This window comes from Procambarus clarkii, chromosome 93 (genome assembly GCF_040958095.1).
Source record: "Procambarus clarkii isolate CNS0578487 chromosome 93, FALCON_Pclarkii_2.0, whole genome shotgun sequence".
Classification (NCBI taxonomy): Eukaryota; Metazoa; Arthropoda; class Malacostraca; order Decapoda; family Cambaridae; genus Procambarus; species Procambarus clarkii.
Genome location: NC_091242.1, coordinates 4859971 through 4874938, shown reverse-complemented (window position 1 = coordinate 4874938; position 14968 = coordinate 4859971). Strand labels below are relative to the sequence as shown.

The 14968-nt window shown below is 39.5% G+C and overlaps 1 protein-coding gene and 2 long non-coding RNA genes across 8 annotated transcripts in view; 2 read left to right on the top strand and 1 right to left on the bottom strand.

Annotated features, from left to right (window-relative positions):
- Window positions 1-3322, top strand: part of LOC123746900 (uncharacterized) — a 106705-nt gene extending 103383 nt beyond the window's left edge. For all 5 annotated transcript variants that reach the window (XM_069319658.1, XM_069319659.1, XM_045728757.2 and 2 more), the window contains one exon: window positions 333-3322. In XM_069319658.1, the coding sequence (XP_069175759.1) occupies window positions 333-593 (261 nt within the window). In that variant the 3' untranslated portion in view covers window positions 594-3322. The remainder of the gene's footprint in view (window positions 1-332) is intronic.
- A 3462-nt stretch (window positions 3323-6784) lies between these two features.
- Window positions 6785-9995, top strand: LOC123746758 (uncharacterized). Of its 2 annotated transcripts, none has more exons than XR_006771554.2 (6): window positions 6785-6901; window positions 7736-7931; window positions 8251-8325; window positions 8840-8912; window positions 9224-9295; window positions 9855-9995. It is a non-coding gene; the product is annotated as an uncharacterized lncRNA (long non-coding RNA). The 2 variants fall into 2 exon arrangements; XR_006771553.2 differs by having other exon boundaries at window positions 8251-8338.
- On the bottom strand, window positions 9882-14001 carry LOC123746759 (uncharacterized). The gene is made up of 3 exons (XR_006771555.2): window positions 12619-14001; window positions 10288-10391; window positions 9882-9929 (listed from the first exon to the last, which is right to left on the bottom strand). It is a non-coding gene; the product is annotated as an uncharacterized lncRNA (long non-coding RNA).
- Between the last annotated feature and the right edge of the window lie 967 nt (window positions 14002-14968).

Genomic DNA, 14968 nt, shown 5'->3' with positions numbered 1-14968 from the left:
TTCCCCAGTCACACTTCATGGCTTCAATATTTTTCTGATTTAAGGTATATTGAGCAGCAGTCGTTCAATAACAATTACACATAGATTTCCAATATATCTATGTGTAATATATTAATAGTCATACCTCTGGCACTGATTAACCAGTGGAAGTCTGTAATTATTTATCTGCAGTTTAATATCTGTATAAAAGTACATGTGGCTTGTATTCATCGCACTTGTACACATGTATTTGGTTGTCAGTGTTGAATGCTGGGTGTCGGGGAAACTACTTACCTTGCTGACGACGCTCTCCTGCGTATTGTAGCCCCCTGACTCTGGTCCTTCTCTGGCAGGTGATGCTGGTGACGTACGTGACGGCAGCGCTGGGCACTCTGCTCTCCCTGGCTCTGGTGTACGGCCTGTATGGCCGCTTCAGCTCCCCGATGGTGGTGCCAAGGCCGCCCTGGCTCTGGTTCACCTACGAGTCCACCTGCAGGTTCCTGGAGTTCCTGATGGGATGTGCCATGGCTAACATCACCCGGCAGCCCGTCAACAGACACCCTCAGTACCCCTACTCCCTCCGGCTTAAGCAGAGGAACTCCCTCTACATTTAATGACAACACAGCGTCCTTGTTCATCAAGACTCGTCCCGGAGGCGTCGCCAGCCGTGGCTCACCCTCAAGATAATTTCTGAGATGGTCTGTTGACTTGTGGTTCACAAGACACCTCATCACAGACTGTGGGTGCCAGCGAAGTAACTGGTTCAGTGTTATAATACACACTAAAAAGACTCCTGTGTTATCGCTCCCAAATCAGAAAGACATCAATCCCCCCCCCCCCGTCCTTACGATGTCGTAAAGTTGTGGTTAGATACAACTGTGTGTATATATATATATATATATATATATATATATATATATATATATATATATATATAATTTCCCCTCCCATTAGCATTGGTATTTTTCCTTTTTAAACGGACAAAAATAAATGAGTTTTAGTTTAAAAATTAAGTTAATGTTTTGTCTTAATGTCGCAGTAAACACGAACTATTTCTTTGATTGTAAATACGAAATACAACACACAAGGTGTTTGCCCCTCAGGATCCTTCACGTACAATTGTAATCTCAGTAAAGTAAAAGTTCATATTGAACTTTGAACTGAGTTGTCTGGATGTGAAATATTAATAATAAAAGAATTGAGACAAAGATGTAGACGACTGGAACATTCCTTTAGGAGGATTCGCCCCTAAATCACACACACACACACAGTTTGAGGTTTTTGCTGAATGTAAATATTGGGAAAGTGTGGATTTTTATTTACATTTTGTGTTTTTTTAATGTAAATGTCGTGTGTAATTGAAGATTTTGGTTTACATCCTGTGTTTCTTTTGAATGTAAATATGGCAAGAATGCAGATTCTGTTTCAGTGAGTACATTTTTGGTGTCGTAGGTTGAGAGAGGCTTAGAATAGAATACAACTGTGTTCTCGTGGATTGCGAGAGGTGTTCCTCAGGGCAGCTGTGTCATGATGGAGAAGCTTCTGTGTAATATAGGAAATATGTGGGGTGACAGAGTAGCGGAAGTACATGGGAAACATGAGCAGTTAGCTAATTGGTAGTGATTGATAAGGTCGGGATATTATGTCAACACTTATTATCACCTACACCGCCACGACAATTACCTTCGTTAAAGCCACCACGACAATCACCTGTGTTAAAGCCACCTCGACAATCACCTGTGTTAAAGCCACCACGACAATCACCTGTGTTAAATCCACCACGACAATCACCTGTGTTAAAACCACCACGACAATCACCTCCGTTACAAGTTCCACGACAATCACCTCCGTTACAAGTACCACGACAATCACCTCCGTTCAAACCACCACCATAACGACAATCACGTTCTTCGTCTAGACCAAAACAATTACTTTAACTGCCAACACTGCGACGTCAGCACTACGCCAATCACCACCACCACTGTCAGCACAAGCTCGACCTTCACCACCATCCCCTCACAACTCTGCTCCTCCACCATCACCAACACTTCCACACTTGCATCACCACCACCGGCACCACCATCACCATCACCACACACACACACACACCAGTGATACACATGAAACTGGTGTATCTACATCACTCATTATTAATTTATACTTATGTAAATCGGTGTTTATACTCTTTTTATGTGACTGTTGAGAATGGTAATTATGGAATAGGTATTTGGTGCAATCATTGCTGCGGGGTTTCTTTTGAGGCAGGAAATTAAAAAAAAAAGTGTTATTCTATGTTTTGCTTTATGTCCTAGTTACACGACTCATTATTAAATATTTCATCAGTTAAAGGATGCAGGATGTTGTAACATCAGGTGCTGTTACAACAGTATTGCCACAGAGGAGGATGTACATACAAGCTGTGTGAGAACAGAAGGACATTTATCTTGAGTTCAGGTCACTGGCGGCAATGGTGTTTACAAAACGACACGCAAACAGCCGCGGGGTATAAACTGACTACTGTAACACTTTATACTAATTTGAAATTTCACAGTGCACAGTATCAACTGCTGCTGTGACAGGTATCAATGGTAAGAAGTGGAATTGAGCGCCACTACATTACGCAATCCATCCATGGGAACCAACTCCAAAGCACATAACTTTGACGGATTTTATGCATCATAAAGACGCACTTCAGTGACACGTCGTTGTGTGACTTGGACGAGACCAGCTCAAGGCTTCGTACAATGAACGCCACGAAAGCAACTCGAGCGGCAACTGGGAACATTGTTTGTGGCTAGTGAAGAGTGGCAGACTATTGCTAGCGGCTAACGAAGTGTACCACAACATTGTTTCCGGTTGAGAGATGTCAGAGGCGAGTCATGCAGTTCTTGCTACTGTGCCACAACTAGTCTCAGGTGTGGGATAGAAGGTACGACGGTTGTTTCTGTCGAGTCTTGGGATGTAGAGGCGGCCCGCACCGACCCTCTCAGTGGTCCGCGACTCCACCCACCACGACAGAGCTCCGTCAACAATTAATAATAATTGTTGACGTTTCAGCAAGGACGATTTTTTTTCATATTAGCTAGATGCATTAATAATTCATATCGTAATCATTATTTATCTTTAAAAATATAGCGGCTGCCTTCGGCTACTGCTGTTGCGATAGCACCGGTTGTCCTGACTACCTGAGGAGGCTCGACACACAGCCTTCCACTTTCTTCAGTCTGCCCTGGGGACACATGCGGATGGAGAGGTGTTTTTGTAAATGTTGTTTGTGTGAGTCTTCATGTCCAGTCTGACATGTGTTGTGATTTCAAATAAACTGGACGTTGGATAATTTATAGTATTTTTGTTTGGTTCTTATCCCACGACTCGACGTTTTTAGCCAGGATTACGTTTGCTTGTGAGGAGAGCCATGTTGAGTAGCTCACAGGTGTTTGATGCACTGTAGACATGTTTGATGCACTGTAGACGCTTTATATATATATATATATATATATATATATATATATATATATATATATATATATATATATATATATATATATATATATAATGGCGCTAACATGTAAGATATATGTAATAGGGATGGCCGAGTTGACAGTGCTCTAGACTCGTAGACCTAGAGACCAGGGTTCGATCCCCCGGCACCGCCAGAAAAACAATTGGGCAGAGTTTCCTTCACCTGATGCACCTATTACCTAGCAGTAAATTGGTAAGTAGCTACGGGCTACTTCCTGGTGTGTGTGTGTATGTGTGTGTGTGCGCGCGAAAAAAAATAGTAGTGACAGTTGATTACATTAACAGTTGAGAGGCGAGCCGAAAGAACAGAGCTCATGCAATCCCCGCAAGCACAACTAGGTGGATACAACTAGGTGAATACAGCAAACGCAAATCTTTCGGCTTAAAAATTACACTATGAACGATTGGCCAACTTGTAAGGTACATCAAACGCCATCTTTCGGGATAAAATTACACTATTAACAACGGGTATCGCCATCTTTCGGGATAAAATAACACTATTAACAGCAGGCAATCATTTAAGGTACTGCAAACGCCATCTTTCGGCATAAAATTAAACTATCAACAACAGGTGAGTGAAACATGATGGCCTGTTGTTGATAGTGTAATTTTATCCCGAAAGATGGCGCTTGCTGTAACTCACAGGTGTGCCAGTGTTGATAGTTTAGTTTTAAACCGAAAGATGGCGTTTGCTGTCACTTATATGAGGGCCTGTTGTTGATAGTTTAATTTTATGCCGAAAGATGGCGTTTGCTGTAACTCACAGGTATGCCAGTCTTGATAGTTTCATTTTATGCCGAAAGCTGGCGGCTACTGTACCTTACATAATGGACTGTTGTTGCAACCTGTTCTTGGGATACTATAGTACTTATCTCACATTATGCTCATAGTTCTTATGCTGCCAATGTTCACAGTTTCTCTGTGGTAAATTTACAGTTATTAGATATAGTTATTAGTTATTAGTAGTATTTTCCATCCTATTCGAATATCCTGGAACAGGTACATCATATTGAAGGCTCGCAGTTTAGTTTTGAGAAATCTTGGTAGTTCTCAGTAAATTAAAATAAATATTCTATGAATTATTATCTATATATATTTCAATTGGCGCCAAATTATAAAATATACAATAGATTATGCTCTATTCAAATTAAAGAAAATGAATCGTACATTAAGTATTATAGAAAACGTATATACTAGGGTATACTACACTATCACCCACAGGATTGGTATGGGGACCAATACCGTTCACAGGATGGGTATGGGATCTACAACCCCCCCTCACGAGATGAGAATAGGGACCATAACATTCACAGAATGGGTATTGCGATTAATACTACCAGCACATGCACTCTGTACCACCACGAGCATCCGGAATTTACTCTTTGCCCCCCACATGTACTCTGCACCCGCATATGTACTCTTTACTCCCATATTTACTATGTGCCACCACGTGCATCCTGTGCTGTGCTAGGATCCCAGTAGTACAGTCGGGTTCGTTCACGACGCACAGTCGAGAATTCCGGGTTCGAATCCAGGGCGAGACAGAAATGGTTGGGCATATTTCCTTTCACATAATGAACTGTTCACCTAGCAGTGAGTAGGAACTCACGAGTTAGTCAGCTTGTTGTAGGGTTGCATTCTAGGCGGGGTCAGTAATTCAGCCTTGGTGGGGGGACCTCGATTTAAGCCTAAGGTATATGAATACACTCTGGCTTTCTGTCTCCCGACACAATGAATTATACGTACCCCTGTATCAATACATATATTCTGTACCACTACATGTACTCTGTACCCTCAAATGTACTCTTTACCCCCGACATGTACTCTGCACCCCATCCTAAAAGAGCCGATGGGTATTGGGTAATATATATGAACAAATTATTAATTAATGATTACCAAAGCAATCTATTTATTATACAGCTCGTGCACCCTGGGAACGGTCAGTAATTCGGCCTTGTGGAATACAGAGCACAGAGTACAGCACGAAGACCTTGTGGGACTGAGCACAGAGTGCTCCAAATTTACCTAAATCATTTGTTCGTAACGAGGGAATTGATTACCATCTCCGATTGCCTCTCAGCAGCCTGAGGGCAGAAATAGTCCGAGAAAATCAAGAAAACTTCGGTGACTTGAGGCATAAGTTAAAACATTAATAATAATAATAGTTAATATTCCGAAAATTATTAATTAAGATATATAATTCAGCTATGGTATACATAGCTACCACCTATTGCTCCTTATTTTATGATTTTTTTCATTTTAAGGTATAATAATTTAGACTGTTGTGAAGTCGTCAGCGAAGACAATAGCTGTTGATGGATAAATACTCTCTTTACTAAACTAGTTTACTCGTTACTGAAAATAGTTAAAAAGAGTTATAATAAGTCTCCATTCTGTGTCAAGTAATATTTCCACCAATGATTTAAACCAGTGCATCCAGTTAAAGGTTAGCACTTAGGAGAATTCTTGCTGCTTCTCAGTAGATTATAATAAGCACTCATAAATTATTACATATAATATTTTTCCTAAATAAAATAATATTATTATTATTATTATTAATGGTTCGTTCGCCAAACATTATGTACAATAGTGTAAGCTTTGAAAAACGAAAAGAGAATGGATTTTAGAAATGTTAACAGAAAACGACGTGACGTTGGAATATTTATCGGGTACACTACTCTAAACAGGATGGGTATAGGATCCACAACAAGTCACACGATGTTTATGTGGTTTGTAATCCCTACCACCTATTGGAAGGGTATTGGGTCCACTACCACCTGTTAGATGGATACGGGGTTCACTACCGCCCACTGGATGGGTAAGGGGCTCACTACCACCCACTGCATGGTATGGGGTCCACTACCACCCACAAGTACCGAAGCCGTAAATGCCAAAATTCTCTTAAATATTAAAATCCACCTGAACAAATCATCACGGTAAATAGTAGCTACCTCGTATTGAACTGCCTTTTGCAGTTACCTTAGATCTTATGTTTTTATATGGGGGGGGGGGGGACTTTTGATAAGCCGCCGGCTTCCTGTCCTCGTCGAGGCCACTAACTAAAGGGCTAATGGCCCTCATGTTCTCATGTTGGGGAGGCTGTACACGAGCTGATTGACAGCTGAGGGGCGGGTCTAAACAGTCGAAGCTCAATCCCCCCAAGCACAACTAGGCGAGTCCATTGGAATTACCGTGTGTCCTTGCGCCATCTATGTTTTGACAGCAGTACTACTACTGTACCCACGTTACTCGATGATCAATATATGGGTGTTATGGTCAGTCGGTTTTCTATATATGTTTCTGGACAACATAGGTGATTTGGGGCAGGTTGCGGACAGTGTGTTTAGTAGCAGCTAAATAGTCAGCGTTGGACCTGTCCTTCTACGTGGTCGACCAGCAGGTAAGAATTGAGTCTGTTAGTTTTGTATTTAGGAGGGTATTTGTGGGAAAGTTACTTGAAACTAAAATTGCAAATATCATTCGTCTTCATACTGGAAAATAGCTTCGTACATGAATATCATGGTTTTACTATTGGCTGTTAATGGCTAAACAAACTTGCATAGTTATGACAATTGATAAGGTTTGATGTGTACCTTGACTTTAGTAAAGCTTTTGGTAGTGCCACATGAAATATGAAAGTTAAGAGGGTGACGTTATTAAGAGTGCTGAATTAAGCGATTAGGGTCTGGCTATACCAAAGGAAATGGTTAGTATAATGGAGTTAATTTACGGGAAACGTGTTGTTAATGCCTCAAAGCTGTCTTGGTACCTCGGTTATTCAAAATATAAAGTAAAGAATCTGGTTTGAGCAGCAATAATTGAGGAATTGGCCAATAAAAAATTGGGAAGGAAATAAACTTGCTGTAACTTAACGATCTAAATAGGGTTTTGAAGTGGTGGGTAAAGATTGCCAGATGCTGTTTAATGCTGACAAATGTAAGCTTCTGAGGCTAGGTAATAAGAGGTAGATGGTGTTGGAGATTGTGAAAGGAATCTAGGATTTGATAGTTAAAAAAAAATCAAAGCATAAATGTTCCCAATTGGGTAAATAAGACGCTATGAATTTTTTGTCTAAGCATTGCTAATAAAACGCCTGTTATTATTCTTCGGCTATATCTTTCTTTTAAGGCCCATTTATATGGTGCAGCTCGGTTTTGGTCGCCATGCTATATAGTAACAAACGATTTCATCCAGCGTGCATAACGTTTAAATCCTTAATCGTTATATTCCCTAGAATACGACCGCGAAATGGTTTAACCAGGTAAACCTCTTGCTGTTGGGTGAACTGACGCTACAGTTAAGGATTTGCGCCCAGTAAATCCTCCCCGGCCAGGATAGGAACCCAGGACAAAGCGCTGGCGAAACTCGAGACGGGCGTCTTGGATTGCTTAACTAGGTGCTTAAATGATGTCGTGGGAGTTAAGTTTACGGTAAGTTTAGTGCCGATGATTGGGGTTTATGGGAAGTTGTTAAACGTCAGCCTGGGGGAATGACTGTAGAGTAATTAAAGTTTATCCAGCATAAGTTGGGGAAATAAGGTTCGTAACTACTAAAGTTGTATTGGATTTTTTCTTTTAGAATGTTCCTTAAATGTGAACTTTAAATGCCAAGGGCTTTGTGGTAAAATATATTGAAAAATGTAAGATGGGAAGGGGTTAACTTGTTACTTTAATTAGTTTTAAAATGAACTGTTAAAGTTTGTTATTATGCATGTACGTTTATTAACAATATTTACTGTTCCCATGATAGGTTGTGGAAGGTCGTGACAACAATAGAACTTCACAATTGTGGAGGAAAATGGTTTACGGACTAATCATCGTGAATGTTAGTGATTTAAGTAAGTACCATGGTTGTGTACGTCAGAATTATAAAAGTTTATTGGTATAGATTTATAGCTACAATCTTTCTAAATATGTAGGAAAAAAATATAACACAATTTTGAAGTGGGCTGGAAGTGAAATTATTTTTGTAGGCCTAATCTAGATAATATTTTATCCTAAAGTTGAGTCCTTGGAGGAATTTTACTTAGAATAGTTTAATTAATTTTAATAGCACTTTGCTCTTAAACAGCATCAACTAAAATTGAGGGGCAATGCATAGTCAATATTAATATTTAAATATAGTTGGCTTGCTTAATTTTCAAACATCTGCAAATTACTTGGCTCTTAATAGTGTAGAAATTAATTTCTTTGAATGTTTTAAGTTTAAGGATTATTCGTAAATAAAAACTAAAATCTGTGTCTTTTGGCTCTGTCAGTACAGTAATTCCCTTGCTCAAAGTAAAAATATTGAGTACTCATGTTTTACGTGAATGTTTAAATAATTTATCGTCTTTCAGAATATGAAATGGAAAGTGCAGAACATTGGTCCTTCAGTTGGAATGTGGTGACCAGCTTCAGTTACGGAATCAGGTGAGGAACGTGAGATACTTTCCAGCGAACACTGGTAAAGCTATCAGATCCTTAAATTTAGATATTAATGTAAACGGCTATTTAGACCAATCACGTATTAGAAATTGTGAATTACGATGTTTCTCACCTTAAGTGTACTAGTAAAAACTATAAAGTATTTTATTTTGCTTATTAAAGTAAGATTTTTACTGTTACCAGAATATGAAAGGTTGAACTATTGTAAACTTTCCTTAAAGGATGTTTATCCACTGAAATTAACGTACATAAGTTAAATTTTTATGGAGGATTTACGTAAATTTAAAATTTTTCAGGTGGTAATGTGTTACAACGGCATCAAGGCAGTGATTGGCGTGTTCTAATCTGCAAAATAGTCTACTAAGCTGGTGAGTATTTTTAAAGTTTTTAGCTATATAAATTAACGTAAATTCATTCTTATCTAGTCCATTTATAGATGTGTAACCATGTCCTACTGTTACATCCTGCAGGGATTGATGCAGTTTGTACTGATCCTACCCCATTTCATAGAAGGGGACCAGGCAGTCCTGCAGATTTCCCTGGCCTGGCTTTTTCAGAGCTCTGCTCTACTACCCGTCTATTGGATGGACTAGAAGTGCATAGGTTTAGGGACCGTTAACAATGGCTTCATTGTTAATTCTCACAGGGCTTGTTTGCCGAATGAGTGGATGCATCTAACACTTTAGTGCCCTCCAATGCTATGTACATGGCTTACTATAAAGCACATGTACATAGTGTTGAGGGCACTAAAGTGGTGGATGTACTGCACTCATTCGGGGAACAAGCTCTGAACCACAATATGAGGAAGGGATAGGCCTTGTTGAGCCTATCTTAAAAGATAGGCTGTTAGGGTTTTTGGAGCTTCTTTTAAGGCATTGGGGTTAATAAAAGTAGTGTCCCTGTTTAATGTTTATTTTTCTTTTACAGGTGATGGTCCTTTGGAGTTGTCGTGGTCTCTGGGATCTTCAGTGATTGCATCTAGGAACATCAGTTTACAACAATCTGAAATAAAAGATGTATTATAAATACTGTACTATGTAATTTTTTTAATAAATCTTTTAATTAAAACTTTACATACTTTATCCTGAAAAAGATTTAAGTCATGCTGGAAATTACTGCACTAAGTGCAAAGAATTCTTTAACAATAACATCTAAAGACTGACTGATAAGTTTGACTTAAGATTTCAAATAAACAATTGGCTTTCACTTTACAAAATTAAATTTGCATGCGTTAAGGTATAATGTGGGAACTTTCTTAATCTCTTGCCACAAATTCTTTGAATGTAAATCCAAATTTCAACTTTAAGGCTATGCAGCACCTTACCAACAAATTGAAAAAAAACTTTGTAAAAATACTTACGTTTTGCAATCTTTTCATGATTAGGGCCATTGACCATGTTCACCCGAACATTCAGCCCAGTGGTACACTTCATGCTTTGGCCTATGTTCGTATCATCCTACAATCTGGGATGAGCCAACAAATATTTACATTAAACTTTACACAATGATCAGAAGACAATATAATTCAATTTTCCTATTGTTACCAGCGATTTAAGTCTAGACTATCTGGATCAGTGATAAACATTGGTGTATTTGATTACGGTACTGTAGGTACTAGCTCTAACATTATTCAGGGAAAAGTACATACATATAGATGAGAAACGTTCGATTTATAATGATGCTTAAATTTGCTAACTTGGCTACAAACTAGTCTAAATTTATCCAGAGAATATATCAACCTACTGTCTGTGGGTTTAATGTGCTGAGAAGTGATCTGAAAGTCGCTTTGGTATCCCAGGGCCTGGAGAACCTCAGGACTGTATAGTTCCGGTATCCTCCAAGCACATGAGTTTCCTGAGAGTTTCCTAAGACAGGATACCAGTTACTTTCTCTATGAAGAAACTGTTTGGTAGGATTCACAATTAACGCCCCCATGAACACCCTCTGATAGTGGGACATTTACATTACCTAATTAGGTCCAGTATCTCTTCCTCTCCCCCATAATAAAACTAATCTATTTATTTAAGAGTTAATTATACAATAGTTATGCATACAAAGTTAAATATTTTCTTTGAAATGAGAAAAAATGGCGAAATCCGTAGGGGCAAACTAAGCTAAACCAAGGACCCAGCATAGGTGACATACTCGTCAGCGACTACGGAAGTAGTACAGAACAAGGCTCATGCTTGGCACAACTGTGTAATGAGAAATGTTTACAGGTCTGCATCCACCAGACGATGAGCACCTTATGGTGCGGTGGAGAATGTGCTGGTCCTCGGATAATCAGTAAGAGGAGATACAGAAGGTTATGACGAACAGCCTCCTTCAAGATCTTTGTCGTATTCCTTAACTACTGCTCTATTGTGGGTAAAACGTACTCTGGTAACTTATTGAACGTTGATTCAACATTTCTTTGGAATCCATTTCATGTTTTAGCAACTTTGTTAGACTACCTTTCCCAGTGTGGGTAATGTAGGATATATCTTCCACCATCTGATTCTTCCCTCCCCTCCCCATCCCACCGTCCAAGCCTGTGTGAAAATTATGTCATGGCAGTGATGATAAACTGGCCTTGTGCAACACTAATATGGAAAACTGAAGAAGAAACAGTACAGTCAGAATAGACAAACAAACAAACTAGCCTCATTTAAAAACAAAACCAAAAAGTACCTAATCTTCGTAGTTTCCTACACTGACCTTTAAATTTGTTCTGTATCTAGTGTTACCCAATCTCCCAATCTTTATATACTTAATCCAAACAACTTTATCATTGTGTTCATTGCTGTCTTATGTGCTAGCCATATGCTGTATTGTCCCTACTAATTTTAGTTAAACTACCACTGAAGCTGTCATTGTAATCAATCTCAGCTACCCATGTGCTTTACTATACCTACATTTTTCTCTTATTTTTTCTTGCTATGTAACTTTATAAATTTTGCAACTATTTACCTACTTAAAATTTTCGTAGATTAAGGACCTGTCCGAAATGCTGTGCGTATTAGTGGCTTTACAAGAATGCAATTACTATGCTATGTATCCTCACAATCCCAATGTACCTTGTATATATATAAATAGTCATGTCAGGCCCCCCCCCCCTTTTTTGCCCCCTTTTTCTACACAGACTAAAGCTTGATACTAAATGAGATTAAAGTAAAAGCGTTTTTCCCCACACCTTGCAAGAAACGCCGTGCGTATCACTGGCTTTAGGTATTGTATGTACTACCTCTGTCTATAATTCAAACGTTACGTTTGTAACTCATCTTCAAATGTATGTACTTTTACCTGCATAAACATTTTGATTTTGAATAGGGATTATGACAGAGGATCTGTAGGTTAAAGAGAAGTTCAAAATAGGATAATCATTGGGAAAAACAATTCCTTCATTTATTACCATTTACCCATACAAACTTTCCCTACCAAAAAAAAGCAAATTTAATTCTCGTCGTCTGAGACAGAAAAGCCGTTAGCCTTACTGAGGTCTCATAAGCAGATCATTTATTTCACCAGGATGATACCCACAACAGTCAACCAAGTCCCAGGTACTTAAATATTACTGTATTAATGTGGGGTAACATCTCATTGTCTGGGAATCCAACCAGTAGCATTCAGTTGCGAGACGACTGCACAACAGCTGCGTGTACCCACCTTAACAGCGACCAAAAGCGCCATCTACAACAACAGGGTGACTCACGTAGAGGAAGACAACATGACCTTTGTCACACATCCAGCCCAGGATGATGTCTGCTCCCTGCATGCCTCCGCTGGGGGTGAAGGGAAGGAAACTATGGAGAGAAGCGCCAAGCCATTACGACTATATAGCACTGGGAAGGGGTCAGGATAAGGATTTGGGATGGGACGGGGGGGGGGGGGGGGGGGAAGGAATGGTGCACTTGGACGGTCGGGGATTGAACGCCGACCTGCATGAAGGGAGACCGTCGCTCTACCGTCCTGCCCAAGTGGTTGGAACCGCTGGGAGAGAACCCCAAGCCAACGTACCCAGGCGTCGCCACCTCCAGCGTCGCCACCTCCAGCGTCGCCGCCTCCAGCGTCGCCACAGAGAACGTCATGGGGGGATACATACGAATAATAAATTACTTAACTGCTCTTGTTAGTGTTACTAGTGCATAACCGTTCCTAAATACAATTGTATGAGCTATTCATTAATACATTATATTCATCGTTATACAGATAGGCACATTTATATACTTATGTAAGCCTGAATAAGCTTTAATGATAAAAGTTCAGCTCTAAAACTAGACAGTTCAACCCTCGGCCCAGTGCTGTTTTCAATAACTATGCGTATTAAACATTAAAGCTTAGGTTCAATCTCTACCAACACATTCGTCAACCGTTTATTTTCCCCAAATTTTACAAACTTTAATTCTATGTATAGATCAAGCCTTTAAAAGAACATCAAGACTAGGAAAATATTTAGAGGAGTTTGGAAGCTCTAGCCAGCGTCCTGTGTCATCACTGACGGACTTGGCAATTAATTAAAAAACTTACCAATACGTGCGTTCATCAGTCGATTACAATTCCCCATAATATATTTTAGTATAATTCACGAAAAAATCTGGCTAATATTCCAGAACATCTAAATGTTAATTTAATTTCAAGTAGCTTTACTAGCTGTTAGTTTATAACACTCGTTAACGGGGAAGACTTTAACAAAGTGGAAGACCATGTCCTTATCAAGGAAAATTGTTTCCAGGTACTCTTATTAATGATAGGAATAAAGTAAAGGGATAAATACCACATCGTATACGAGCTGCTCGCCGACGGATTTGAAAACCTAACCTAAACTAACCGACCAACTAGCGGACACGTCAACACAACAATGGCGAGACTAACCTGAACTTGGAATACGACATCCTTCTCTCTGGGCGTCCACAGCATTACGTAGGCGCCGTCCTGGTCCAAGAGAGCCCTGTGCTCTAAGTGGGGAAGCTTGAGCTCCTCGTCCACCCACACGCCGAGAGTCGCACCACAACACGCCGCCATAACCACCCACACTGTCCACCTCCAACTACCCATGCTGGAAGGACAACAATTCCATTTTCTCTTCCAGTGATTGATCACCGTTTTCTTTTAAGGACTTGCAGATATATATATATTCTGTTTTGGAATGCTTGACTTGCTTAAAATACATATACCATGTGTGAAGCAATAATGTGATATTCCTATATCCTTTTAGCCACGATACAATAACCGGTCACAAAGGTTATTCGTCCATATAGAAGACGACCTTGACACAGTCAGAAATTTCTAACATATCGTGTCTTCAAACACGATATTTTCTCAATTTTTATTTAATATTGTTAAATATTAACATTTTATGCAAGTTAAGTAGAGGTTAGTCGGTTAGGTTCTAATGGGCATTATTTGTGTTGGAGTACGTGGATGAAGCATTTAGAGAGCGAAGCAATAATTGAGAACAGTTCGAGCTTTAGTTGTGAGTCGTACAACATCTTATCATTCATCAACACGTGGTTTTGTAGCCGGATTAACGAACATTTGACCTTTTGTATATGAGTAAGGGCTGCAGGCTGTTACAGGCGTCACTCAACAGAGAACCTTCAATCTTTTCTTGAAGAGCGTTTTGATCTTTTTTTGCGTTCGAGTCGCACCTCTAAATTCTCCACAAACGTACTACAAGTGTAAATAATTGCCAAAAGAACCATAACACCGAATGTCAGTTTTAACACAATAACTTAAAACTGACTTGAACATCTTTCAAGTCTGGTGTAGCTTGGACGTCAGAGCTTAAGTATTAAGAACTGACTCGAATCTGATCATACTCGATTCTTTTTTCGAAAAGTTTATTTTTTGCACTTTTGCTTCACCTGTGAATTTTAATCCCAAATAATTTCCAATGGAGAAAAAACTTACCTTGGGCTATATATACAACCCGTCCTCGTAAACAAAGGCCGAAACCCATTCCATGCACCCGCCAAACCCCTTGTTTATGAATGCAAAACGGTTTACACACGACTCACAACTGATGACGTCCGAACACTTCCGGAACAAGTGCTTCGCTAACA